We start from the raw sequence: 24,640 nt of genomic DNA, 5'->3' as shown, positions 1-24,640 counted from the left end.
TGTAGCCATTGCTGGCTGGCTGGATAGAGAGCATTGTAAGGCTGTGTTCGAATCATGGCTCAGTCCTGGATTCCAGTGCTGAAGAATATTCTTTCAAATACTGGACTTGGTGTCAGAATTTTAAGTTCCTGTACAGAGCTGAGAATGTATTGGAATTTCTAAGTCAGTAGCATTGAACTTCTAGGGCAGTGATTTTCAGTCTGTTTTGTCTCACGGCACACTGACAAGGTACTAAAATTGTCAAGGCACACCATCGGTTTTTTGACAATTGACAAGGCACACCGGGATGCTGATGGGGAGCTCACATCCCCACTGGCCCTATTAACAAATGACCCTCCCCCAAACTCTCACAGCACACCTGCAGGCCATTTGCGGCACACCAGTGTGCCACGGCACAGTGGTTGAAAATGGCTGTTCTAGGGTCTTGAGCTGCTCAGTAATGGTTTGGGGGACAATTTGAGCAGGGTCTGTCTTATTATATTTATCCCATTTGTATCTGTTTCTCCTTCTAAGGAGTTCAGGGTGGTTTCCATTGTTTTGTCTTCTTCCTTACTTTCTCCTTAACAATGCTTTGAGGTAGGTTAGATGACAGGAGTGTGACTGGCCCAGTGTCACAGAGAGCAGTGGTCTCCAAGAGGTGAATTGGAACCCAGAAGTAGGTCACAGCGGTGCTTCTGCCTCCACCTCCATTTTGTTTTGCATCTAAGGCCTGCAGCGTTTGAACAGTAGCTGCAGCTAGTGGTCCTAGATGAGGTCAATCCCACTTGAGACTTGGGAGGTATTGCTTTGGTCAAGCAAGGTGGATGGGTTGACCAGTGGAGGGGCTGCTTTGGTCAACGGAGGGATCCACTGCCTCTCTCACTTGCCTGCTTTCTTCTGCTATGGCACCCTAACCCTCTGAGTGCTTGCTGTTGCCGTGCCACTTTCTGCCTCTCCCTTCCCTCCAGTCAGCCTGGAAGGGAAAAAAGGGCAGGACAAGACAGTAGCAGCAGACACTCATTGGCTGCCAAACAGTGACTGCTCCCTGGAGCGATCCCTTGCCTGCTAGACTGTTGAAGGTGGGTCCCCATTGCAGGTCTGAGGTTAGTTCTGGCTTTTACAAATGGAAATCTGCTGACCTTCAGTGAGCCTCATGGCTGAGTGGGGATTTGAGCTTGAGACCCCTGGTCCCCTCCTCCAGAGTTCTAGTCACTCCTTTCTGTAGGTTCTGCATGATGTCAGTTGTTTTAGGTCCTTGACAAATAATGAACAGTGCTGTCAGTCCTTGGCACTCAAACCTTTCCCTAACTACTCAATTAATAGTTCTTACAGTCCCAGTTAAAAATAGGAAAGCATTTTCACCTTGTTGGTTCACAACTAACAAGCTTTTTTGACTTTCTGTATGTCCTTTCCCTCCTCATTGGAAAGGTCATGTGAAAATGAGAGTTGACAGAGTGTGTGGCTTTTGTGGCCTCCCAGAAAGCACTTTAGGGTGTGTACATAGTCTGAGTGGGGTAAGTGGGAACCCAGTGGCACAGGGTATGGCTCTGTTTTCCTTTCTCACATGCTGGTTTCCCTTTCCTGAAATTTGACAGTGCTTGGGTAACAGTGGTGGCTTTCAAGGGCCCTAAAGAGGTGAACAAACTTGAGGCTGCCACTTCAGAATGCATAAAACGCACCTTGCGCAAGGTCTTGTGAGATAACAGGAGCCAAGCAATAACACAAATGACCTGATGCTCCACCCAGGCTAACAATGCCTGTTCTGTCCAGCCTCTGTTTTCCTTTCCTGCCTGTTCACTGCTTTCAATACGGTATCAATTTGTTCCAGTTTCCCCTGCCCTTTCTGAACCCTGCTTTTATCAGCAGGAATAGCGTTCACGAAGGATGGCCGCTACATGGCCTTGGCAGAGAGGAGAGACTGCAAGGACTACATCAGTCTCTTTGTGTGCAGCGACTGGCAGCTTCTGAGGGTAAAGACCCACAATTAAATCTCTTGAAGTGACATTTTTAGAGATTGGGAGTGGAGCCTTGGGTTGTATGCTTCCTCCCCTTTTCCCCTTGCATGTCTGAATTCTTCATCTGCAGCCTTTGCTGTGATGGATGCAAATCACACAGTAATAAGATTCAAACCCTGGCTTGTTAATAAAAGTAACATTTTTATTTTCCTTTCTCCCCATTTTTGAAGCATTTTGACACCGAGACACAGGACATGGCTGGGATTGAATGGGCTCCAAATGGCTGTGTCTTAGCTGTGTGGGACACCTGCCTGGAGGTGAGGAGAAACTTTGTATGAGGACCATTTACCAGCTGTGTTGCTGCTTTTCAGAGCAGTGATGTACAGTATCATCCAGAGACCAGGTGCGGAGCTGAAAATTTTGGCTCTCGCCTCCAAGTAGCATTAAAAATTTTAGATCAGGGGTATCAAACAAGGTCCACAGGCTGGCGGCCCTTGGAAGCTGATTATTATTATTATTATTATTATTATTAACAGTATTTATATACCGCTTTTCAACTAAAAGTTCACAAAGCGGTTTACAGAGAAAAATCAAATAACTAAATGGCTCCCTGTCCCAAAAGGGCTCACAATCTCAAAAGATGCAAATGAATACCAGCAGACAGCCACTAGAACAGACAGTTCTGGGGTGAGGTGGGCCAGTTACTCTCCCCCTGCTAAAAAAAGGAGCACCCACTTGAAAAAGTGCCTCTTACCCAATTAGCAGGGGTTTATCTGCTAATCTGTTTATCTGGCCCCATAGCACCATAGTTATAAAAGTAACTATAAAAGGCATGCATCTTGGCATTTGTTTTGATATAATATCTCTTGCAAGATTGCCTTTTACATAGTTCCTCCCTGGGCAGCTTCCTGAAAAGCAGTTGATGTCACAGAATGGCTAAAAACTATACTGCAAGTAGGGGGGTTCTGGATTTGAATCTTGGTTCTGCCATGGACTCGCAAGGTGTCCTTGTGCAGATGATGGTCCAATCAAGTAATTTGTACACTCAACAAATATTCCCCAAATGTATTGTTACTCTTTTGGTGAATATCTTAAGAAACCATTTGCACCAAATTTTTAAGCTTGAAATAGGTTGCTTCAAAAAGATCCATAACAAATTTCTTTATTAGATGACAGCTACTATATGTAAAGACATATTTTGAGTCACCTGGAAGCCGTTTTTAAGATATCTACGCTTATAGCTTATTGTTTATATATTGCTTATGGTTTACTAATCTGTATTTTTTCTTGTCTTTGATTTTTGTTATTCACTTAAACAAAAAAAATTCCTCCTTTTGAAAATATGCACTGCAAATGTGTGAGGCTTTGTAAAAATGCAGAGAAGAGCCACTTTTGAATGCTGTCATCTTGACCTCAGAGTTGTGTTTGTGACCTACACTAACTTGCAAAGAGTACAGGTTAAAAAACCACAGTCGCTGTCATTAAAAAAAATTAAAAAATTTAAACCTTTTGTTTCAGTATAAAGTTTTGCTTTATTCCCTTGATGGCCGCCTGCTGTCCACGTACCGAGCTTATGAGTGGTCACTGGGTGTTAAATCTGTCACCTGGAGCCCCAGCAGCCAGTTCTTGGCCATTGGCAGTTACGACGAAAAGGTAAGACGCTCTTCAGCTCAGTAGAGTGAATTTGTGACATGGTGTGCTGCCTGTGACCCTTGACCTGCTCTTTCTCGAATTAGGTACGCATTCTGAACCATGTGACTTGGAAGAAAATCGCGGAGTTGGAGCATCCTGTAACCATTGCAAGCCCAAAGATAGTAAGTTGGGAAAGGGGATCACGCCTTGGTGAAAGGGGGAGCACTTGAAAAGAATGGGAGCCAGTAATAATCCTTCGTGTTGGCATAAGTCTTGAGTTCATTCTCCTCAACAGCTATTTGGTAAAGGACCTCAGTGATATTGCCTCCATCTTGCAGGGATTTGAATCAGGATCTTCCTGGTTCACTGCTTTAAGTCGCTTGGGGACAGTGGGGAGAGGTCTCAGCTCGGGGTGGTGCAACTTCGTAGCATGCAGGAAGTCCCAGTTGCAGTACCTGGCAGAATCGTGCAGGAGCAATACCATGGTGAGCTGCTGGCCACTGATTATAAGGCAGCTACTTGAGAGCTGGAGTAAGCTCTCTCAAGCTGGAGAGCTGGATTATAAGGCAACTACTTGAGAGCTGGAGTAAGAAAAACTTTTGAAATAGTCATCACTATGTTTCTCCCACCATCCCTCCTCACATTGACATCCTAGTACTATAAATTTTGATCAGCACTTTCTAATACAATGCTCGGTCCTGCAAATCGACTTCCTTAATTTGCTTCTTGTTTTTGCTCTGAACCTACTAGATGGCTGTAAGCGAATCACTCAGCCTTTCCATCTGCAATTTGGGAATAATGCTCCTTCCTTTTCAGGGTTGTAAGCATGACATCAAGATTTTACATGTGGACACACTTTACACACTCAAGAAGTATTATGCAGATGCTAATTGGTTGATATTTCCTACCCAAAGGCCTGGCCTGCTTACTCTCTTAGGTCTCTGTCTATATTGGGTTTCAGCCCTGTGCCTGCATTATTTCCATCCCAAAAGCAAATGATTTAGTGATGCCTTTTCTGTGACATGCTACAGGGTGACCTCCTTTTCTCTCCAGATTGTGTATCGGGAGGTGGAGAAATCTCCAGCAGTGGAAATGGACAAACTGGTCTTTCCTCCTAGCAAGGCAATGGCAAGCTCGCTCTTCAGCACCAAGAGTAAATGTAAGCCTGTGTGCATGCCTGTCTCTCTGAGATGTTTGCGGTTTTTGAGCCCACTGACCCATGAAGTCTTGGCAACTTGTGGTAGATTACGACAGCATTGTGGAGTGGCTTCTCCTGTTCCTGTCAGGAAATATCAGGTGGTGATCAGTGGTTACTTCGTCTTCATAGGAATACCTTGCTGGCTGCCATTCTGCTTTACTGTGGCTCTGTGTCAGCCAACTGAACAAGAGCATAAGGAAATTGGGAGTTGGGGTGGTTGGACATGCTGAATAGGCAACCTGCCCTTTCTAAGACCATGAGAAGATGGTGGAGTGAGCATTCAGTGTACATCATAATGTAACATTGCTCTTGTTCCTGTTTTCTGGTTCATCCACGGTTGCAACTTACGTTGCCGCCCTATTTCTTTTTCTTAAATTCCAGATGAAATTGCCCAGGAGTCAGTTTCTCTGCATCATGTTAAACCTGCAGTTGATCGGGCAAATCCTCGAATTGGAGTTGGGATGTTGGCTTTCAGCTCGGATAACTGTTTCCTGGCAACTCGAAATGGTTAGTGTCTCAGAGGCTGAGAGGAAATCTGCAACTTGGGTTCAAGTCCTTATTCTAGCCTGACCTCTATAGGATCTTGAATGCGTGATTCTTTTTCCTACCAGCTTTCATTCTCACTCTGTAAAATGAGAGTGAGAGTATCCTACTTAAGAACATAAGAACAGCCCCACTGGATCAGGCCATAGGCCCATCTAGTCCAGCTTCCTGTATCTCACAGCGGCCCACCAAATGCCCCAGGGAGCACACCTGATAACAAGAGACCTGCATCCTGGTGCCCTCCCTTGCATCTGGCATTCTGACATAGCCCATTGCTAAAATCTGGAGGTTGCACATACATAACATGGCTTGTAACCCATAATGGATTTTTCCTACTGAAAATTGTTCAATCCCCTTTTAAAGGTGTCCAGGCCAGATGCCATCACCACATCCTGTGGCAAGGAGTTCCACAGACCAACCACACGCTGAGTAAAGAAATATTTTCTTTTGTCTGTTCTAACTCTCCCAACACACAATTTTAGTGGGTGTCCCCTGATTCTGGTGTTATGTGAGAGTGCAAAGACCATCTCTCTATCCACTCTGTCCATCCCCTGCATAATTTTGTATGTCTTAATCATGTCCCCCCTCAGGCATTGCTTTTCTAGGCTGAAGAGGCCCAAATGCCGTAGCCTTTCCTCATAAGGAAGGAGCCCCAGCCCAGTAAACATCTTAGTCGCTCTCTTTTGCACCTGTTCCATTTCCACTATGTCTTTTTTGAGATGCAGCGACCAGAACTGGACACAATACTCCAGGTGTGGCCTTACCATCGATTTGTACAACGGCATTATAATAGTAGCCGTTTTGTTCTCAATACCTTTTCTAATGATCCCAAGCATAGAATTGGCCTTCTTTACTGCCGCCGCACACTGGGTCGACACTTTCATCGACCTGTCCACCACCACCCCAAGATCTCTCCTGATCTGTTACAGACAGCTCAGAACCCATCAGCCTATATCTAAAGTTTTGATTATTTGTCCCAGTGTGCATGACCTTACACTTACTTACTTTGAAACGCATCTGCCATTTTGCTGCACATTCTACCAGTCTGGAGAGATCCTTCCGGAGCTTCTCACAATCACTTCTGGTCTTCACCACTTGGAAAAGTTTGGTGTCATCAAACTTTGCCACCTCACTGCTCAACCCTGTCTCCAGGTCATTTATGAAGAGGTTGAAATGCACCAGTCCCAGGACAGATCCTTGGGGCACACCGCTTTTCACCTCTCTCCATTGTGAAAATTGCCCATCGACACCCACTCTCTGCTTCCTGGCCTCCAACCAGTTCTCAATCCACGAGAGGACCTGTCCTCTAATTCCCTGACTGTGGAGTTTTTTCAGTAGCCTTTGGTGAGGGACCGTGTTGAACGCCTTCTGAAAGTCCAGGTATATAACGTCTATGGGTGCACCCACATGCCCGGTGACCTTATCAAAGAATTCTAAAAGGTTTGTGAGGCAAGACTTACCCTTACAGAAGCCAGGCTGATTCCCCCTCAGCAGGGCCTGGTTGTCTATGTGTTTGGAGATTCTATCTTTGATGAGGCATTCCACCATCTTACCCAGTATAGATGTTTGCAAGTATACTTGTGTATACTTGTTTGCAAGTGTTTCAGGGTGGCCCATTTGACACTCAAGTTGCTCTTATCTTAGGGAGACTTACTCCCAAAAATGAGTAGACCTGACCTGCTAGTGTAAGCTGGCTACTATATGCACAGGATTTTCCTATATGCACAATGGGTGGGTTTAGATGTTGTATTAAACCAGAGTTTAGCATGACATGGTAGTATAACGGGCATAAGGGGAGGAAATTCGCAACTTTCAGTCACAGTTTAAAGCACATTGTGTGGGGGATTGTGTCTGAACTTTGCAGTTCCTCGCTTGTTCAAACCACATGTTTTGGTTCTAGCTTTGTCACAGATGGTGGTTAGAACAAGCTGGGATTCTGAAATTTGCTGTGTTTGGACTTGGCAGAAAATCATAATTTGTGCTGAATCAGGCTGGAAGCTTCTGATTTTCTCTATCTTCGCGTGCAAGAGTGAGACTTGGGATAGTATTGATAAGCCAAGGCTTAGTATACCATCTGAACCTGGCCACTAGACCTGTCTGTCTGGTGGATGAACATTCAAATGTTTTCACTGCTGGTAGGTGATTCAGGTCTTTCTGCCTAGTGCTGCAGACTGGTTATTTGTACAGGTTCTTTCTAGTTTGTTCAGTGAATGCCCTGCTTGTTGAATTGCCTTAAATGTGCTTGCTGCTGGTTTCTTAATAGATAACATTCCTAATGCTCTCTGGATCTGGGACATCCAAAAGATGAAACTCTTTGTGGTCTTAGAGCAGCTTTGTGCAGTTCAGCTCTTCCAGTGGGATCCCCGACAGTCCCGGCTCGCCATATGTACTGCCAGTACCAGAGTATACCTGTGGTCTCCAGCAGGGTGTGTGACAGTACAGGTACCAATGGAAGGTAAGTTAGCCCCAGGCTTCTGCCAGAGTCTGATGTAGTGGCAGTTCACACAGCTATGTGGCACTCATTTCAAAATAATGTTTTTTAAAAAGTGGTTAATTCAACCTGATTGCTTCAGGATGTTTCCAGAGTTGGAGGGTGCCTTCAAGGCCATCTAGTCCAACCCCGTTTGGAACAGGCAAATGCTCCCTATTGTTTCTCAAATAGTGGGCCAGGTCCCACTAGGTGGGTCGTGTGCCGATTTCATGTGGGTCCCCATTCATTTCAATATTTTATTTTTAATAGAGTTGATGCTACCGTGGCATATGACTCCATTGGGGAAATGTTACAGATCTGTACTTTTAGCAGGCTATTATTTCTATGCTTTTCATGATTTTTTTGCTTTTATGCTTTTAATGATAGTAAATGGAACTTACTCCTAGGTAAGTATGGGTAGGATTGCAACCTAGAATTGTTAAAAATTTTTCCTGCTTGATGATGTCACTTCCGGTCATGACATCTCTTCCGGTGGGGCTTACAATGTAGTTGTCAACACAAGTGGGATGGGAGAGGAGAAAAAATGAAGGCAGGGAAGAATATTCAATTATTTTGCTTTGCACGTTCTTAGAGTATGATTACTGGAAGGAGTTCCAAAGACTTTGCGGGAAAAGTGAGCTTTAAACTATGGGAGAGATTTGAAGGATCAACACATGGCTGACTTAATGTCCAAAAGGTGCATTAGTTGGTTGGCTATTGTTTAATAAGAACATAAGAACAGCCCCACTGGATCAGGCCATAGGCCCATCTAGTCCAGCTTCCTGTATCTCACAGCGGCCCACCAAATGCCCCAGGGAGCACGCCAGATAACGAGAGACCTCATCCTGGTGCCCTCCCTTGCATCTGGCATTCTGACATAACCCATTTCTAAAATCAGGAGGTTGCGCATACGCATCATGGCTTGTAACCCATAATGGATTTTTCCTCCAGAAACTTGTCCAATCCCCTTTTAAAGGTGTCTAGGCTAGATGCTTTACGCTGAGTAAAGAAATATTTTCTTTTGTCTGTCCTAACCCGCCCAACACTCAATTTTAGTGGATGTCCCCTGGTTCTGGTATTATGTGAGAGTGTAAAGAGCATCTCCCTATCCACTCTGTCCATCCCCTGCATAATTTTGTATGTCTCAATCATGTCCCCCCTCAGGTGTCTCTTTTCTAGGCTGAAGAGGCCAAACACCGCAGCCTTTCCTCATAAGGAAGGTGCCCCAGCCCCGTAATCATCTTAGTTGCTCTCTTTTGCACCTTTTCCATTTCCACTATGTCTTTTTTGAGATGCGGCGACCAGAACTGGACACAATACTCCAGGTGTGGCCTTACCATAGATTTGTACAACGGCATTATAATAGTAGCCGTTTTGTTCTCAATACCTTTTCTAATGATCCCAAGCATAGAATTGGCTTTCTTCACTGCCGCCGCATATTGGGTCGACACTTTCATTGACCTGTCCACCACCACCCCAAGATCTCTCTCCTGATCTGTCACAGACAGCTCAGAACTCATCAGCCTATATGTGAAGTTTTGATTTTTTGCCCCAATGTGCATGACTTTACACTTACTGACATTGAAGCACATCTGCCATTTTGCTGCCCATTCTGCCAGTCTGGAGAGATCCTTCTGGAGCTTCTCACAATCACTTCTGGTCTTCACCACTCGGAAAAGTTTGGTGTCGTCTGCAAGATTAGCCACTTCACTGCTCAACCCTGTCTCCAGGTCATTTATGAAGAGGTTGAAAAGCACCGGTCCCAGGACAGATCCTTGGGGCACACCGCTTTTCACCTCTCTCCATTGTGAAAATTGCCCATTGACAGCCACTCTGTTTCCTGCTCTTCAACCAGTTCTCAATCCATGAGAGGACCTGTCCTCTAATTCCCTGACTGTGGAGTTTTTTCAGTAGCCTTTGGTGAGGGACCGTGTCAAACGCCTTCTGAAAGTCCAGATATATAATGTCCACGGGTTCTCCCACATCCACATGCCTGTTGACCTTTTCAACGAATTCTATAAGGTTCGTGAGGCAAGACTTACCCTTACAGAAGCCATGCTGATTCTCCCTCAGCAAGGCCTGTTCATCTATGTGTTTTGAGATCCTATCTTTGATGAGGCATTCCACCACCTTACCCGGTATGGATGTTAGGCTGACCGGCCTATAGTTTCCCGGGTCCCCCCTCTTTCCCTTTTTAAAAATAGGCGTGACATTTGCTATCCTCCAATCTTCTGGCACCATGGCCGTTCTGAGGGACAAGTTGCATACCTTAGTCGAGATCTGCAACTTCATTCTTCAATTCCTTAATAACTCTTGGGTGGATGCCATCAGGGCCCAGTGACTTATTGATCTTTAATTTATCAATGAGGTCTGAAACATCTTCTCTTTTAACCTCTATCTGACTTAACTCCTCGGTCAGGAGGGGCCGTTCCGGCAGCGGGATCTGCCCGAGGTCTTCTGCCGTGAAGACAGATGCAAATAAGAGTCTAGTGCTAAGTGACCAAATACTGTTTAATTTCTTATGAACCATTTCCTGTAGCAACTAGGCAAAATGGAGTTAGCCATCAGAATTGGAAATAAGTACATGGCTCACATCAAGGAACAGACAATATTCTTACAATTTGTCTTTCCCTACCACAGAGCAGCTTCAGCTGCTGTCCCCAGCTTGCATCCAGATGCTGTAGTACATGTTTTCAAGCAGCTCCCATGCTGTAAATGCTTAAGAAAACACATAAGATTACAAACATTTCTTTGGATTCTAGCACATAAACAGTCCTTATGTTCATTAGTGCACTGTATCATGTACATTCTGGTTAATGTTTGTTTTACAAGTATCTTTGATACCAAGAGGCAGGCACAAGGGATCGGTTAGAAAAGTCTGGGAGAAAAAGATGTCAGTGATGTTCATTTGATCTGTTTGTGCAGGTGACTTCCAGGTGGTTTCTCTATGCTGGCATCCCAGTGGGGATTCTCTGGCTCTCCTAAGTAAAGACAGCTTCTGCATGTGTTACTTAGAAAGAGATGAGGAAGAATCGAAATAGCAACACCCAAAGAAAGCTCAAAGTGAAGCCAGATGTACATATTGGTTTTACAACAAATGGGGGGAGGCAATAAACCACCAAACCACCTGCTGCTGGGCTTGGTAATGAACTCTGTTTAAGTGTGAAACATTTATAATTTAAGTCTGTGTATAGATTCAGCAATACTAATATATTGCTGAGTGAGATCCTTTGCCTAAAATGTTCAGGCTGTCTAAAAAAGAAAGTTGCACAATAGTAGAAAACCATGTGTGTGAATGCCTTGACGCTTTTAGGATGCTTGTTTTGGAATATAAAGGATATTTTTAATAGCACTTAAGTTTCAATAACTTGTTCAGAAATGTCAATAAGCATGTTGATTTTTTATATGTATATATATTTTGCATTGTGTAAACTTAAATACTTTGTCCTGAGATGTCAATAAACACGTTGATTATACAAAACATTGTGGAAGACGTTCAGGCCCAAGTGCCACAAATTATGGATTTCCAGCTGCCATTTTTTATGTCTTTGCTCATGTCCAGAAGATAGTTCCCTCCTCCTGGAGAACACTACGGGTTGAAACAAAGGAAGTGCGATGGCCGGGAGGGGGGAGAAGGAGCCAGATCTCCCCAGTTTAGCTCACCAGCTGAGGAGTCACTAGAAACAGTCTATTAAAGCAGAGTTTGATTATTCATGGTAAGCTTCTGGGCCCCCACAGATCTGCTTATTTTAGTTGTTCGTTCAGGCTTTCACCCACGTTTTCTAGGTGGGAGGATGCAACATGACAGCATGTGTGCTATCTTGCACACAGCAACAAGGGCTGGGGGATGAGATCTTCAGCAGTCCTCGGCCCACACCACATGACCTGGTGGCTGTTAGCTTCTGAAGCAGGACTGATGTTAATACGCTATCTTGCAGTCGTGGAAAGTCACACACTGCTAGAAGAGGTTTCCTGGTTCAAGAGGATGTTGCGACATCCCTGCAAGTCAACAAAGTGCAGTGCAACTTTCATTTGCACTTGGGAGTGCTAAAGAGGTGAAACTCTTGGTGGAAGGAACTTCAACTACTGAACTGTAGCCTAGAACCAGCTACAATGAGGAGAAAAGAATATTTGGCTTGGAGGCAATACTGCATTGCTTGTCACCCATAAATCTTTAGCTATAATCTTGATTTGCTCTTAATTGCATTCCATGTGTTAAGCAATACTGCTTCCTCCTGTCCTGTTACGTGCAATGATCTAATTCAGTGGTTTTTTAAATTGCATTTTAATCTTGCTTTTCTGCCACAAGGCAATTGCTCATCCAGGTATGGATCAGATCCAGAGTTGTCCTGGAACCTGACTGCACTCGATGCACTGGGCCCTCATCCCCTTTTCAACCAGCCGTGGCAGACTTGTCACAAGGAGCAGACACTTGTTAGGTTTGACAATTCACTGACCCCATGTTTAATAAGCATGATATACATGGCTTTAAAACAAAGGAGGACATGCAATCTTTTGTACTGCTGCACTGTATCATTTTACACGCAGTTTGAGAACACATTTTAGAGGCTACTGCTATAAAATATTGATGCATACCAAGACTGCTGTCAGCAGCAGTTCACTTGTATACAGTAACAACTCTGAATGAGTCTGTAGGAAGATTCAACCAGCACAGACAAGACAGGCTGGGATCCAAAGGAACTCATAGGTGCACATGAGAGGGTGGGGTTGCTATTCTCTCCATTCTAGCAGCAGCTTGGTGCCTCTTGTAGAACTTCACAGGGAGGGCTCCTTGATCTTTTGGGGGAGCTTTTAGAAGGCTGGGTCTAAGAGCTGCCAAAATACCCTCATGCACAGCCCTTGGGATCCCAGCCATAGGGCATTCATGCAGTAGACTGCTCTGTCATTCTCCAGTCATTCTGGTTGGCTCAGTCTTTGGGAAGCTCCTCTTGATAGCCAAGACAAGTGCCTGCCTGCTGTGGTGGCTAACTTTCTGGAGAGAACTCATGCAGGGACCTGTCTTCTGCAACCAACTAGCCACACTGCAGCTCAATGAATGGAAGCTGAGTGGTGGTGACAGTCTGCCTTGGACTGTTCAGAGGCTGTGATGGCTACCCTATTATCTTCCAGATGGCTGTTGATCAGCCATGTGTACAACACCACCTAACAGATCTTAGTCTTATGATGTCACGGGAGACAGGTATCCTACAGCCTTCCAGACAGACATCCAGCATCCCCCAGTTTCTTCAAGAGGGTGTGCGAGAGAGGATTGAGCACCAGCATGCTTAAGTGCCAAATTTCTGTCCTTCCTTCCATTTTGGGACCTTCTAAGGAAAAAAATTTCTTCTCACCCTCATATGTGACAATTCCTCTGGGGCAAGGCCCTTCTGAACCTGTGCCCCTATCCCTAGATTTCCTTTTGGGGGTATCAATCTGATCTTGAAGGCCTTGATAATGCTCCCTTTTGAGCCTGTGACACCTTGCACACCTTAAAATTGGTTCTGCTCAACTTCGTAGGGCACAGTGCCTTAGTGTCACACCTTCATGCTCCATCACTGAGCAGGGAGTTGTGCATTATAATATGGTGGTTTAAGGATCTGTTCTGATTCCCACTTAGGAATATGCTGCTTTGCTATACCCCACAAGCAAAGTCACCCTGGAACTACAGGAGAATGGGGAAAGTTGAGATAACCTGTAACCTTTCCTGTCTAAGTGGGTCCAGAGGGGTTCAGCTTACCTACCCTGGCTGAATCAGTGAGTACAGTGTGGGGAAGAGGGTCATGAATTTGGAGAGCTCACTGCTTTGTGGTGGTTTCAGGCAACCGAGTCCTGTGAGTTAACCTAATTTTCTATTTTAACATTTTTGCCCAGCCCACAGGTGTACACAGTTGGTCTCTATTGCATATATGCAACCTTGGGCAGAAATGGCTTAAGATCCCAGTTCCTATTGCTGCAGGGGTGTTCCATGTTCTCAGTTCCCTGTGGGGGATCAAAAGAAGCCCTTCTCAATGTTTGGCTATGCATATAACCCTGCTTGTCTACCAAGAGGAGACACTTCCCACAAGCAGAGACTCAGCCACCCCAGAATTACTGAGAAGAATTCACAGGTAAGCTTGCTTGTTCCCATATGTATCAATTTAACAGAGGTATGATTTGTACAATTTTAATTACAAGATCATTGTCTATATAATCTCCCTCTTATGGTCAGCTGCTCTCTACACATGCTTTGGTGCTGTTTATTTCATTTGGATTAAACAAAAGTACAAAGCTAATCAAAAACCTTTACAAAAAAAACCTTGATCCCATGTGACAAAAATATCTGAAAGCAATGCTGTTGCAGGGTGTGTTCATAGTGAGTTTGTGCTGCAACAAGAAGCCAGTGTTAGAAATCTAAACTGTGAAGGCGAAACTAACCACTTCATTTCAATTCACAAACCTGCAGTCTCCAAAGCTTAGCAGAAAGAACAACTTGGGGAAGGTTAAGAATTAATGACCTGTCAAGCTGACAGTTTAAGCACCAAAAAAGCCAAGCACAAACCCCAGGCCCTGTATATACACAAAGAGATCCTTTCAACTGCATTGGAAAGAGGGGCATTTATCCTGACATATGGCAAGCATACATAAATACAAAGTTTGCAACACCAAGGTGTTCACATTAGAGAAGAATGCAAAAGGAACATGCTTTCAAACATCCTGATGGCTTGAGACACATGGAATGAGGGCAGGAGAACTTCAGCTAGAATGACATCAGGAGGCTACTGCTCACTGATGAGAGCAGGCAATGGGCTACAGGTGAGACTCCGCTCTTTATGGCCCCCTTATGTGTTAATACATAAAATGAGATTTTATGACAAAAAAGACTACTGCTGGGTGAGCTGAAAACTAGCCAAACTCCCCTCTGCGTTTCCATCATTTCTTCTTCCAAGGATTTGGTAGGCAGTGAGTGATCTTTCCCCAACTTTTCTGGGAGGTGGCAGGGGATAGACTACCTTTTCAATGGCTGTTTTTATTAAAATCCAATCTTGCCTCTTGTCATTGAATAGCCCAGCTTGGCCTCATTGTTGATGAAAGACATCAATCCCAAATAGGTCTCAATGAGAAGAGGGCGCTCCAACACCAGAACCCCATTTGCCCTCCCAGGCAGGGGGCACTCCTTGTGGGCTTTCTTCACAGCTTGGATCAGTTGAGTCTTGAAGTTCTCCAGCTTTAAAATAAGAAAAGGAAGGGTATATCAGTTGATTGAAATCTGATCAGATCAATATTTTTTTTCATTACAGAACTTCTACAGAGTTTGATTTTATTTTCAAATTAGTCATACAGGCTCTCGTTGTTTCAGCAGAAATATCCCCACCAACCACATCCCTTCATCTCTTCAAGCTGTGCAGTAAAGCTGCTTTGCAATCATTCCAAAAGCAGTTTGTTTTATACAGCATGAGGTTCTTCCTGTTTAAATGACAAAGGAGCTATGTAAAACCGAGTCATTATCTACATGAAGTGTAAGAAACTTCAGTTTGCACCAAAACATCTTTGCAGGCAGGCTAGGATTAGCACCAAGTGTTCTTTGTGTGTATCTAAGGTAGCGGTTTTCAACGACTCAGACTAAGGTATGCAACTTGTCCCTCAAAACGGCCATGGTGCCAGAAGATTGGAAGATAGCAAATGTCACGCCTATTTTTAAAAAGGGAAAGAGGGGGGGCCCAGGAAACTATAGGCCAGTCAGCCTAACATCCATACCGGGTAAGATGGTGGAATGCCTCATCAAAGATAGGATCTCAAAACACATAGATGAACAGGCCTTGCTGAGGGAGAGTCAGCATGGCTTCTGTAAGGGTAAGTCTTGCCTCACGAACCTTATAGAATTCTTTGAAAAGGTCAACAGGCATGTGGATGCGGGAGAACCCGTGGACATTATATATCTGGACTTTCAGAAGGCGTTTGACACGGTCCCTCACCAAAGGCTACTGAAAAAACTCCACAGTCAGGGAATTAGAGAACAGGTCCTCTTGTGGATTGAGAACTGGTTGGAGGCCAGGAAGCAGAGAGTGGGTGTCAATGGGCAATTTTCACAATGGAGAGAGGTGAAAAGCGGTGTGCCCCAAGGATCTGTCCTGGGACCGGTGCTTTTCAACCTCTTCATAAATGACCTGGAGACAGGGTTGAGCAGTGAAGTGGCTAAGTTTGCAGACGACACCAAACTTTTCCAAGTGGTAAAGACCAGAAGTGATTGTGAGGAGCTCCAGAAGGATCTCTCCAGACTGGCAGAATGGGCAGCAAAATGGCAGATGCGCTTCAATGTCAGTAAGTGTAAAGTCATGCACATTGGGGCAAAAAATCAAAACTTTAGATATAGGCTGATGGGTTCTGAGCTGTCTGTGACAGATCAGGAGAGAGATCTTGGGGTGGTGGTGGACAGGTCGATGAAAGTGTCGACCCAATGTGCGGCGGCAGTGAATAAGGCCAATTCTATGCTTGGGATCATTAGGAAGGGTATTGAGAACAAAACGGCTAGTATTATAATGCCGTTGTACAAATCTATGGTAAGGCCACACCTGGAGTATTGTGTCCAGTTCTGGTCGCCGCATCTCAAAAAAGACATAGTGGAAATGGAAAAGGTGCAAAAGAGCGACTAAGATGATTATGGGGCTGGGGCACCTTCCTTATGAGGAAAGGCTACGGCGTTTGGGCCTCTTCAGCCTAGAAAAGAGACGCTTGAGGGGGGACATGATTGAGACATACAAACTTATGCAGGGAATGGACAGAGTGGATAGGGAGATGCTCTTTACACTCTCACATAATACCAGAACCAGGGGACATCCACTAAAATTGAGTGTTGGGCAGGTTAGGACAGACAAAAGAAAATATTTCTTTACTCAGCGTGTGGTCGGTCTGTGGAACTCCTTGCCACAGGATGTGGTGATGGCGTCTAGCCTAGACGCCTTTAAAAGGGGATTGGACAAGTTTCTGTAGGAAAAATCCATTACGGGGTACAAGCCATGATGTGTATGCGCAACCTCCTGATTTTAGAAATGGGTTATGTCAGAATGCCAGATGCAAGGGAGGGCACCAGGATGAGGTCTCTTGTTATCTGGTGTGCTCCCTGGGGCATTTGGTGGGCCGCTGTGAGATACAGGAAGCTGGACTAGATGGGCCTATGGCCTGATCCAGTGGGGCTGTTCTTATGTTCACTGTGCCATAGCACACTGGTGTGCTGCGAATGAGCCTCAGGTGTGCCAGGGGGCCAGAGGAGACAGACAGCAGTTGCTGGGGAGAAATGGCAGTTTTGAGCCTCTGCGCAGCAGCACAAATAAAAGAAGCCCCCTTTCTTTCCTTGTTGCGGTTTATCTGCCTTAAGCGATCTTCCCTGTCTTGTTCTACTGACAGGGCTCTTTTTGGTTCTTGGAGTTATTTGCACTCACCTTCTTGAATGAACAAGCAGGCGGATAGCACATCCCTCTCTACCTCTTCCCCATCCCACCCCTCTCTCACACATAACTCATTCCTTCCCCCAATTCTAACATCTCATAATCAGTTAACACCCCCTCCCCTTGCTTGTCCCTACTTTCCAAAGATCTGGATTCCATTGCCTCATATTATCTCCCCCCCCAGGTGAATCCCATACCTTGCTTCAATCATGCTGCCTCATTGCCCCTCACTCCACATTTCTCCAGTATACCATCTGCTCAGTCTGACCTCACTTTGCCAGTACATTCTGACACTTCTGATAAAAAATTTGACCAACTTAGAACATTTTTTGTTCTTTTCAGAAACCACACTCCCCCATACACTAGCATTCCTCAAGGTAACTTTGAGAAAGAGCTATTCAAGTTTTAAATTTTCAAACTACCAATAAAAATTAAGCTATGCTAATAAAATTTAATAAATGCTAATCCAAAGCAGCTGTTTCACTCACTCTCACTTAATTTATTCATGCCAAGAGCCAGCTCATTGGACCATGAAGCCCACCTGACTCCCCAGAAGTTCTCTCCCTTAATGTGCTGCTATCCCTCCCCCAATCCAACAAGTAGGTCTAAGGAAATATCAAGGTCACAACAAGCAAAACAAGAAAATCCTCCCCATGCATCTGGCCTGGTTTCTCACCTGGAGCATACCATGCCCCTCCCTCATGTGAGCACAGGAACTGATCTTCTGGACTGGAGTGAGAACACAGGGTATGGCAAGTACCCAGAAAGAGGTCTGAGTTTGCAGCTTATCCACTTGCCTGTTCAATTCCATGCCAACCTCTTGGTTCAGCTATTCCACCTGATTCTTCCATTGTAGTGGCTCGATTTCCAAGAGTGTCTTTTTTTGCCTTTCAATTTCCAAATTTCTCTTGGTTTTAAAAAAAGTGTTCCTTTTTAGTTTACCTGCCTAGCCTTGGTCCTCTTCCTCCCAGCCTGCCTGCCTCCACTGCTATCAGACTTTGGGGGGACGGACACCCCCCCCCGAGATAGGGGCTTTCCACCATACTGTCTTAAAGCCCTCACACCTCTACGCTTTCTGCTTCAAATTCCCCAACTGTTGTGTTAGTATCTAAAGCGAAATAAAAACTAACTTGACTTCAACTGGAGCCACCTACAGAATCTCCCTTGGGCAACACTTACTTGGCAGAGAGATGCAATCTTCTCATCTGCATCAGCCATTGGGTGTTCTGTAAAGGTTGCATAGGGCACATTTGTGGACCATGGGTTCCATCTGTTTATGAAGGAGGCACGGCTTTGCTTATCCCACTGGACTCTAATGCCAATGCCTTCTCGCCTGAAAAAGGGAGAGATCTTTCTGTTAGCTTGTTCAGGAGCCACACAGCATCATTTTACCATTTCTGTGATGATAGCAGATATTTTAGCTGCATTATGGGAAACAATGTTTTCCCTCCACATCTGAAAAGAACTGGGTTTACAAACAAATGTCTCCCATAAAATGTAAACAAGTTATTTGTATTAATAAACATTCGTAAGAATTGGTTGCTAGAGGCTTGCTAGGGAGCTTCTTGAGTGGATGAGAATTATCAGAACTACGTCAATAAATACGGTGGGCCCTCCTTATCTGTGGGCTTGGCACCTGCAGATTTGAGCATCTGCTTAGAAGGCATCCTGGACATGTCTGAAAGTAACTTCTGGTCATGTCCAGGAAGTGTTCTGAGGCCAATGAAGACCCGTGGAATTGGCTGCAGGCCTTCCCTGGCCTCAGAAGGCCTCCTGGGTGCAACCAGAAGCCACTTATGGTTCATGTCTGTGACTTCTGGCTCCACTGGGGGGACGTGTTCTGAAGCTGGAGAAGGCCTGTGGTTGTGGATGTGAACTAGAAGTGAACTCTTCAGGAGGCCTTCTGAAAAGGCTGGGAGGCCAGCACAACCTCAAGGGCCAGGCCCTCAGGTGAGTCCTTGCAGCACCATGACCCTGTCCCCTCCCCATGGGGCTCATTACCTGCAGATTTCACGTGGAACCACTTTCTCACAGATACTGAGGGCACACTAACTTGTACACTCCTCCTACAAGTGAGCTATTGTACCTATCCATTTTTACAAGCCTTATTTCTTTTAGTATGCAGTGATAATCTAAGATAGCAAAAGCCAAAAAAACCTACTTATTCAGTGATTTAGGTGGAAATTCAAACTCTCCAACTGAAATGGTGTCAACAGCATTAAGGGATATTCTGGTCACTTGCTGGCACTGCAGGCTGATAAAGTCATATTTACAGATCAGAAGGGACCAGTCAGTAATGAGAACCAAACGTTCCTTTTCATTGTTCCAGTGGTCAATTCTGGGGAGGAAAAAGATGAGTGAGCAAGGGTCATTCCTTCTGTCTCCCCAAACTGCATGGGGCAATTCAACAATTCAAGCTATTTTGTTAAGTCAGAACTCTGCCCATCCCAGTTCTAGATGACAGCAAATCAACAATGTTATCACATGTCCATCCCTATCCCTTTGATTCCACTGTGTCACACTTTTTATTTTGTCTATCTCTTAGACATTGAGAATTCCACTACCTCTAACATTCTCCAACCCTCCCACACATGCATATTGCAACTGATGTGGGCTCTAGTCCACAAAAATTAATGCTAAAATAAGTTAGTCTTTAAGGGGCCACAACACAGCTGCTGCCCCTCTGGAAGTTGTTACCTGTGGCATGGTTCTTTTCAATACAAATTAAGAGGATGCAGAATAGTTCCTAACACAGATTGCCACTGGCTTATTTTTCTAAGCCACAGGCTAAAAGGCTACTACTTGTGGGTACAAGAGGTGATGACCATCACCATAGCATGCAATAAGTCTGGGATAGTGTTTTGGTGGTCCCAAGCAATGGTGAGCACTGGAGTCTTGAATAAAAGGCGCAGGGCAAGAGAGGGAGTTTTGACCACCTTCTTTGCTGGAAATAAACAATTTTCTGAGACACCACCAGGGGTGGGCTTGTTCAAAGCCCTACCCAAAACAAGTCAGTCTGGTTTTGAGGCTGATTCCTTTTCAAGAGCAGTGATACTCTACTGTATCTTAAGATCATTGTGTACTCGACTTTGGTTTCTTTACTCTTAAACTTTGAGATGCAAGGAAGACTTTCTAAGATACTGAAACCTGTTCTGTCAAGGATGAGGAGAAAATTTTTTTTCAAATTCACTGACTCAGTTCATCAGCTTACTTACTCAGTCAGTAGCCACACACTTTGCACTTCTCCATCTTCAGTGGGCATCACGACCACACGTATCTCATTTACAGCTTGCTCTATTGTTCCTGGCTAAATTTCAAATAAAGAAGCAGAGTGTTAGTTTGCTGAAAACGTGGAGGGAAGCACCTATTCATTTCTTACTGGATAACCAGGCTGTCGTGAAGGCATGCATAGCAAAGCCAAAGGGGATCTTGGAAACCAGCAATGTTGCTGAATAAGAAATCCAGAGGGGTCTTCAGTTATCTAGTAAGCATGGAAAAATTAAGAATTTATATCCAGAGTGTGAATCAAGTTGGCATATTTTAACAGAAGGCCCAGTGAGGGGGGTAGCATATGGAAGAAGACAGCGCCACAAAAGAAAAGCAGGGATTACTCACAGTTCTAAGAACTATCTTATGTCATCAGACCACCTAGGCCTGATTCCGACACTGGTCAGTTTCTGAAGGAAGCAATGGTTAAACCTTATTGTTTACCAACATGTATTCAAGGAGATGTTGCCTCTGAATATATAGGCAGCACAACATTATCATGACTAGCAGCCAATCCTAGATTCATCATACACATGCGAGTCTACTCCACTTTTAAGACCAGCTGCCATCAGTGTTGTGATAGCAAATGCTATTAAATGACTATATCCTGCCCAAAGAAACATTTTCTTTTGCTGTTCCTGCATCTCCTACACATCCATTTCAAGAGATGACCTGCCCCCTCTCCCCCAGCAAGGCTAATCCCAAGAGTCTCCTTGCTTGAGCAAGATCCATGCCCCAAACAAGCACACAAAGAGGAGCCGGGCTAGATCTACCCAAGTCATGACTTTACAAGCTTTGGTAAGGGCCTGTACTGTAGGTGGCCGCCAAGAGGCAGCCAGCTGGGCATAGGAGCACTGAGCTTGCCTAAGCAGTAGAAAGGCTTTCTGCTCTTTCTAAAAGGGCCAGGCAGCATGCCACCCTGGGGCAGTGTGGCCTTCTCTGCTGCAGGGGGAGGGGAAGCAGGCAGAAGGGTGAGGTCCCCTTTCACCACACTGCTGTTTGGAAGCTTGCAGCCTTTTCTTTACTGGCCAGGCAGGAGGCTTTGAGTCCACCCTGCCTGTGCAAGCTAGATTGTGCCTGCAGGGGAAGGTTCTACCACAGGGCCCTGGGGCATCCAGGAGTACTTTGGCCTCATCTGCTTGCAGGCAAGTAGGGCAGTGAGGTCCTCTTTCACCACACTACTGTTGGAAGGCTGGTGGCCTTCTGTTTCCTAGCCAGGGAGGAGACACTGATCCTAGCTGGACGATGCAAGCTAGACTACACCTGCAGAGGGAGGCTCTACCACAGGACCCTGGAGCATCTGCCTTCTCAGCTTGTGGGGGGGGGGGTGCAGCGAGATCCCTTTTCGCCACACTGCTGTTGGAAGGCTGATGGCCTTCTGTTTCCCAGCCAGGTGGGAGACCCTGATCCCAGCCTGAACATACAAGCTAGAGTGTGCCTGCAGAGCGGCTCTGCCACAGGGCCTGGGAGCATCCTGGAGCACCTCAGCCTCCTCTGCTTGCAGGAGGGGAAACAGGCATGTGGGACAGTGAGGTTCCCTTTCACTAGCCTGCTATTGGAAGGCTTGTGGCCTTTGGTCTCCCAGCTGGACAGGATGTCCTGCCTGTGCAAGCTAGACTGCACCTACGTGGGGAGGCTCTACTACAGGGCCTGGGAACACCCTGGAGCACCTTCACCCCCTCTGCTTGCAGGGGGAGGGCAGCGAGTCCCCTCACTACACTGCTGCTGGAGGCTTCCGGTCTTTGGTCTCCCAGCCAAGCAGGAGGCCTGCACCCAGCCCGCCCGTGCAAGCTAGACTGCACCCGCAGAGGGAGGCTCTACTGCTGCTGGGAGGCCGGGGGCTGCTGTCCCCAGCCGGGCGGGAGGCTCCCCTACCCGGAAGACGAAGTACTCCTTCAGGCGCCCCCCGCGCGTGGGGTTGCGCACGCTGAGCGGCCGCAGCGTCTGGCGGGGCGGCGGCGACAGCAGCGACGAGGGGGGCAGCTCGCCCGGCGGCGTGAAGGGCACCTCGGCCGAGGCGGGCACCAGCAGAGCGGCCTCGCCGGGCCCCGCGGGGGCGTCCACCGAGTCCCGCAGCTGCAGCATCACCCCAGCCGCGGTCCTGCTCCGGCTGCCGCCGCTCCCCTCCGGCCAGGCGCGCGGCCCCGCCCACTCCCCGCTAGGCCGCGCGCCGCCCAACCGTCACCCTCAGGGGCGGGGCTGAGGCGGGCGCCTCGGCATGCTGGGAGGCTGAGGGGGCGTGGCCAAAAGCAGGGCGGGAATGGTGCCTGAAGGATGACTTGGGGGCGTGGCCGCAACTTTAAGGGGCGGGGCAGAGAGGCGGAGCGAACGCTTCAGGCGAAAAGGGTCGGAGTGTGGCGGAGGGAGACGCGAGGGGCGCTTGGAGGCGTGGCCGCAGCGCGCGGAGGGGGAAAAAGGCGGGAAAGAGTGGGCAGGGGCGGAGTCAAGCCCCGCCTCGTGCAGCGCCTGTTGAATGGTCAGCGGCGCTTGGGGGCGGGACTCGAGTTGGAGCCATGACGATGAGTCGTCACGTGCTCTGTCCCCTCTCTCGTGGCAGACCGTTCCATAGGCTAATGAACTGTTAAGGGAAGCAAGGCTGCTCTCCCCCCACCTCTCCTGTCTCTGGTGCAGGCGTGGGGAGAGGGAGGCTCTTTTCCCCTCACACGGACCCAGAACCAGGGGCAGCCACAGGCCCCAGAATGCGTCTGTGAAACTCCCTGCCACAGGATGTGGCTGGGGATGTCCTTCCTTCTCACACAATGCCAGAACCAGGGACCTCCAGAGAGGGGAAGGGGGTGCCCCACCAAGAGGCATTCCACAGCCTAACAACATGCCAGATGGAGAAACATGGTCTGTTGTAACAGACAAAAGACAATATTCCATCCAGCGTTTCTTTAGTCTGTGGAACTCCTTGCCACAGGACGGGGCAGCTCCCTTCTGAGGAAAGGCTGCAGCACTTGGAGTGCTTCAGTTTCACCTGAGGGGGGGGACATGACTGAGACATACAAAACTAGGCAGGGCATGGATAAAGTGGATGAGGGGTCCCCTCTCACGCACCACCAGGGCCAGGGGACACCCACTAAAATGGAGCATTGGGAGAGTCAGGACAGACAAAAGAAAATATTTCTTTACTCAGCATCTGGTTGGTCTGTGAAACTCCTTGCCAGAGGATGTGGTGATGGCATCTATCTGTCTATCACATTTTTATAATGCCCTTCCTCCAAAGAGCTTAGGGCGGTGTACACAGCTGCTCCCCTCCTTTTGTCGGCACAACCCTGTGCGTTTTGTCCTCACAACAACCCTGTGACGTAGGTGAGGCTGAGAGAAAGTGACTGGCCCAAGCCCACCCAGGAAGCTTCATGGCTGAGGGGGGATCTGAATCTGGATCTTCCAGGTCTCAGTCCATCTCCCAAACCACTACACCACCCTGGCTCTTAAAGGCATTTGGCATAGATGCCTTTAAAAGGGGATTGGACAGGTTTCTGGAGGAAAAGTCCATCAGGGTTACAAGCCAGGATGGGTATGTGAAACCGCTGAGTTTTGAAGGCTACTTTAGAATGCCAGATGCAAGGGAGTGGCAATGTGATACAGGTCTCTTGTCCTCATGTGTGCTCCCAGAGGCATCTGGTGGGCCACTGTGAAATACAGGAAGCTGGAGTAGCTGGGCTTTGGCCTGATCCAGCAAGGCTTTTCCTATGCAGTCAGTCTGTGGAACTGCTTGCTGCAGAATTTCTCATTTTATTTATGCAATTATGGGCGCAATCCTAACCCCTTATGTCAGTGCTTTCCAGCACTGGCATAGCTGTGCCAATGGGGATTGTGCTGCATCCTGCAGTTGAGTGTCACTCATGGAGTCCTCCTCAAAATAAAGGAATTATTATTATTATTATTATTATTATTATTATTATTATTATTATTATTATTATTATTATGGAAATATTTACCCATAAATACCTCGGAGCTGCATTGCCCTTATGTCAGTGCTGGAAAGCACTGACATAAGGGGTTAGGATTGCACCCTATTACAAAATCCAGAAAAATCCAGACAGCTTCTCAACCCAAGCAGTTGGGGTAAGAGATACTCACCAGGTACAGAGCCCTGTTAGGACCTTACCCTACACACTCAAAACAGTTTTCTGGAGCAGTGTATGCTCACTAGAAAATCCCAGTCTCC

At 46.5% G+C, this 24,640-nt stretch overlaps 2 protein-coding genes across 3 annotated transcripts in view; one reads left to right on the top strand and one right to left on the bottom strand.

The window, feature by feature from the left end:
* Positions 1-11,229, top strand: part of WRAP73 (WD repeat containing, antisense to TP73) — a 28,273-nt gene extending 17,044 nt beyond the window's left edge. Inside the window, exons 5-13 of one of the 2 annotated variants that reach the window (XM_066636974.1) lie at positions 1,846-1,949; positions 2,165-2,251; positions 3,453-3,587; positions 3,671-3,748; positions 4,620-4,725; positions 5,146-5,271; positions 5,671-5,736; positions 7,571-7,762; positions 10,703-11,229. In XM_066636974.1, coding sequence (XP_066493071.1) covers positions 1,846-1,949; positions 2,165-2,251; positions 3,453-3,587; positions 3,671-3,748; positions 4,620-4,725; positions 5,146-5,271; positions 5,671-5,736; positions 7,571-7,762; positions 10,703-10,818 — 1,010 coding nt within the window. In that variant the 3' untranslated portion in view covers positions 10,819-11,229. The remainder of the gene's footprint in view (positions 1-1,845; positions 1,950-2,164; positions 2,252-3,452; positions 3,588-3,670; positions 3,749-4,619; positions 4,726-5,145; positions 5,272-5,670; positions 5,737-7,570; positions 7,763-10,702) is intronic. The other variant, XM_066636975.1, reaches the window with a different exon arrangement.
* A 980-nt stretch (positions 11,230-12,209) lies between these two features.
* On the bottom strand, positions 12,210-22,645 carry TPRG1L (tumor protein p63 regulated 1 like). Its single transcript, XM_066636976.1, has 5 exons — positions 22,342-22,645; positions 20,415-20,506; positions 19,361-19,537; positions 18,379-18,532; positions 12,210-14,981 (listed from the first exon to the last, which is right to left on the bottom strand). The coding sequence occupies exons 1-5, from the start codon at positions 22,549-22,551 to the stop codon at positions 14,787-14,789; spliced, it is 828 nt and encodes a 275-aa protein (XP_066493073.1). The 5' UTR covers positions 22,552-22,645; the 3' UTR covers positions 12,210-14,786.
* Between the last annotated feature and the right edge of the window lie 1,995 nt (positions 22,646-24,640).

Source organism: Tiliqua scincoides, chromosome 9 (genome assembly GCF_035046505.1).
Source record: "Tiliqua scincoides isolate rTilSci1 chromosome 9, rTilSci1.hap2, whole genome shotgun sequence".
Lineage (NCBI taxonomy): Eukaryota > Metazoa > Chordata > Lepidosauria > Squamata > Scincidae > Tiliqua > Tiliqua scincoides.
Note: the sequence above shows the minus strand (reverse complement) of the source record. Positions and strands in the feature narration are given on the sequence as shown.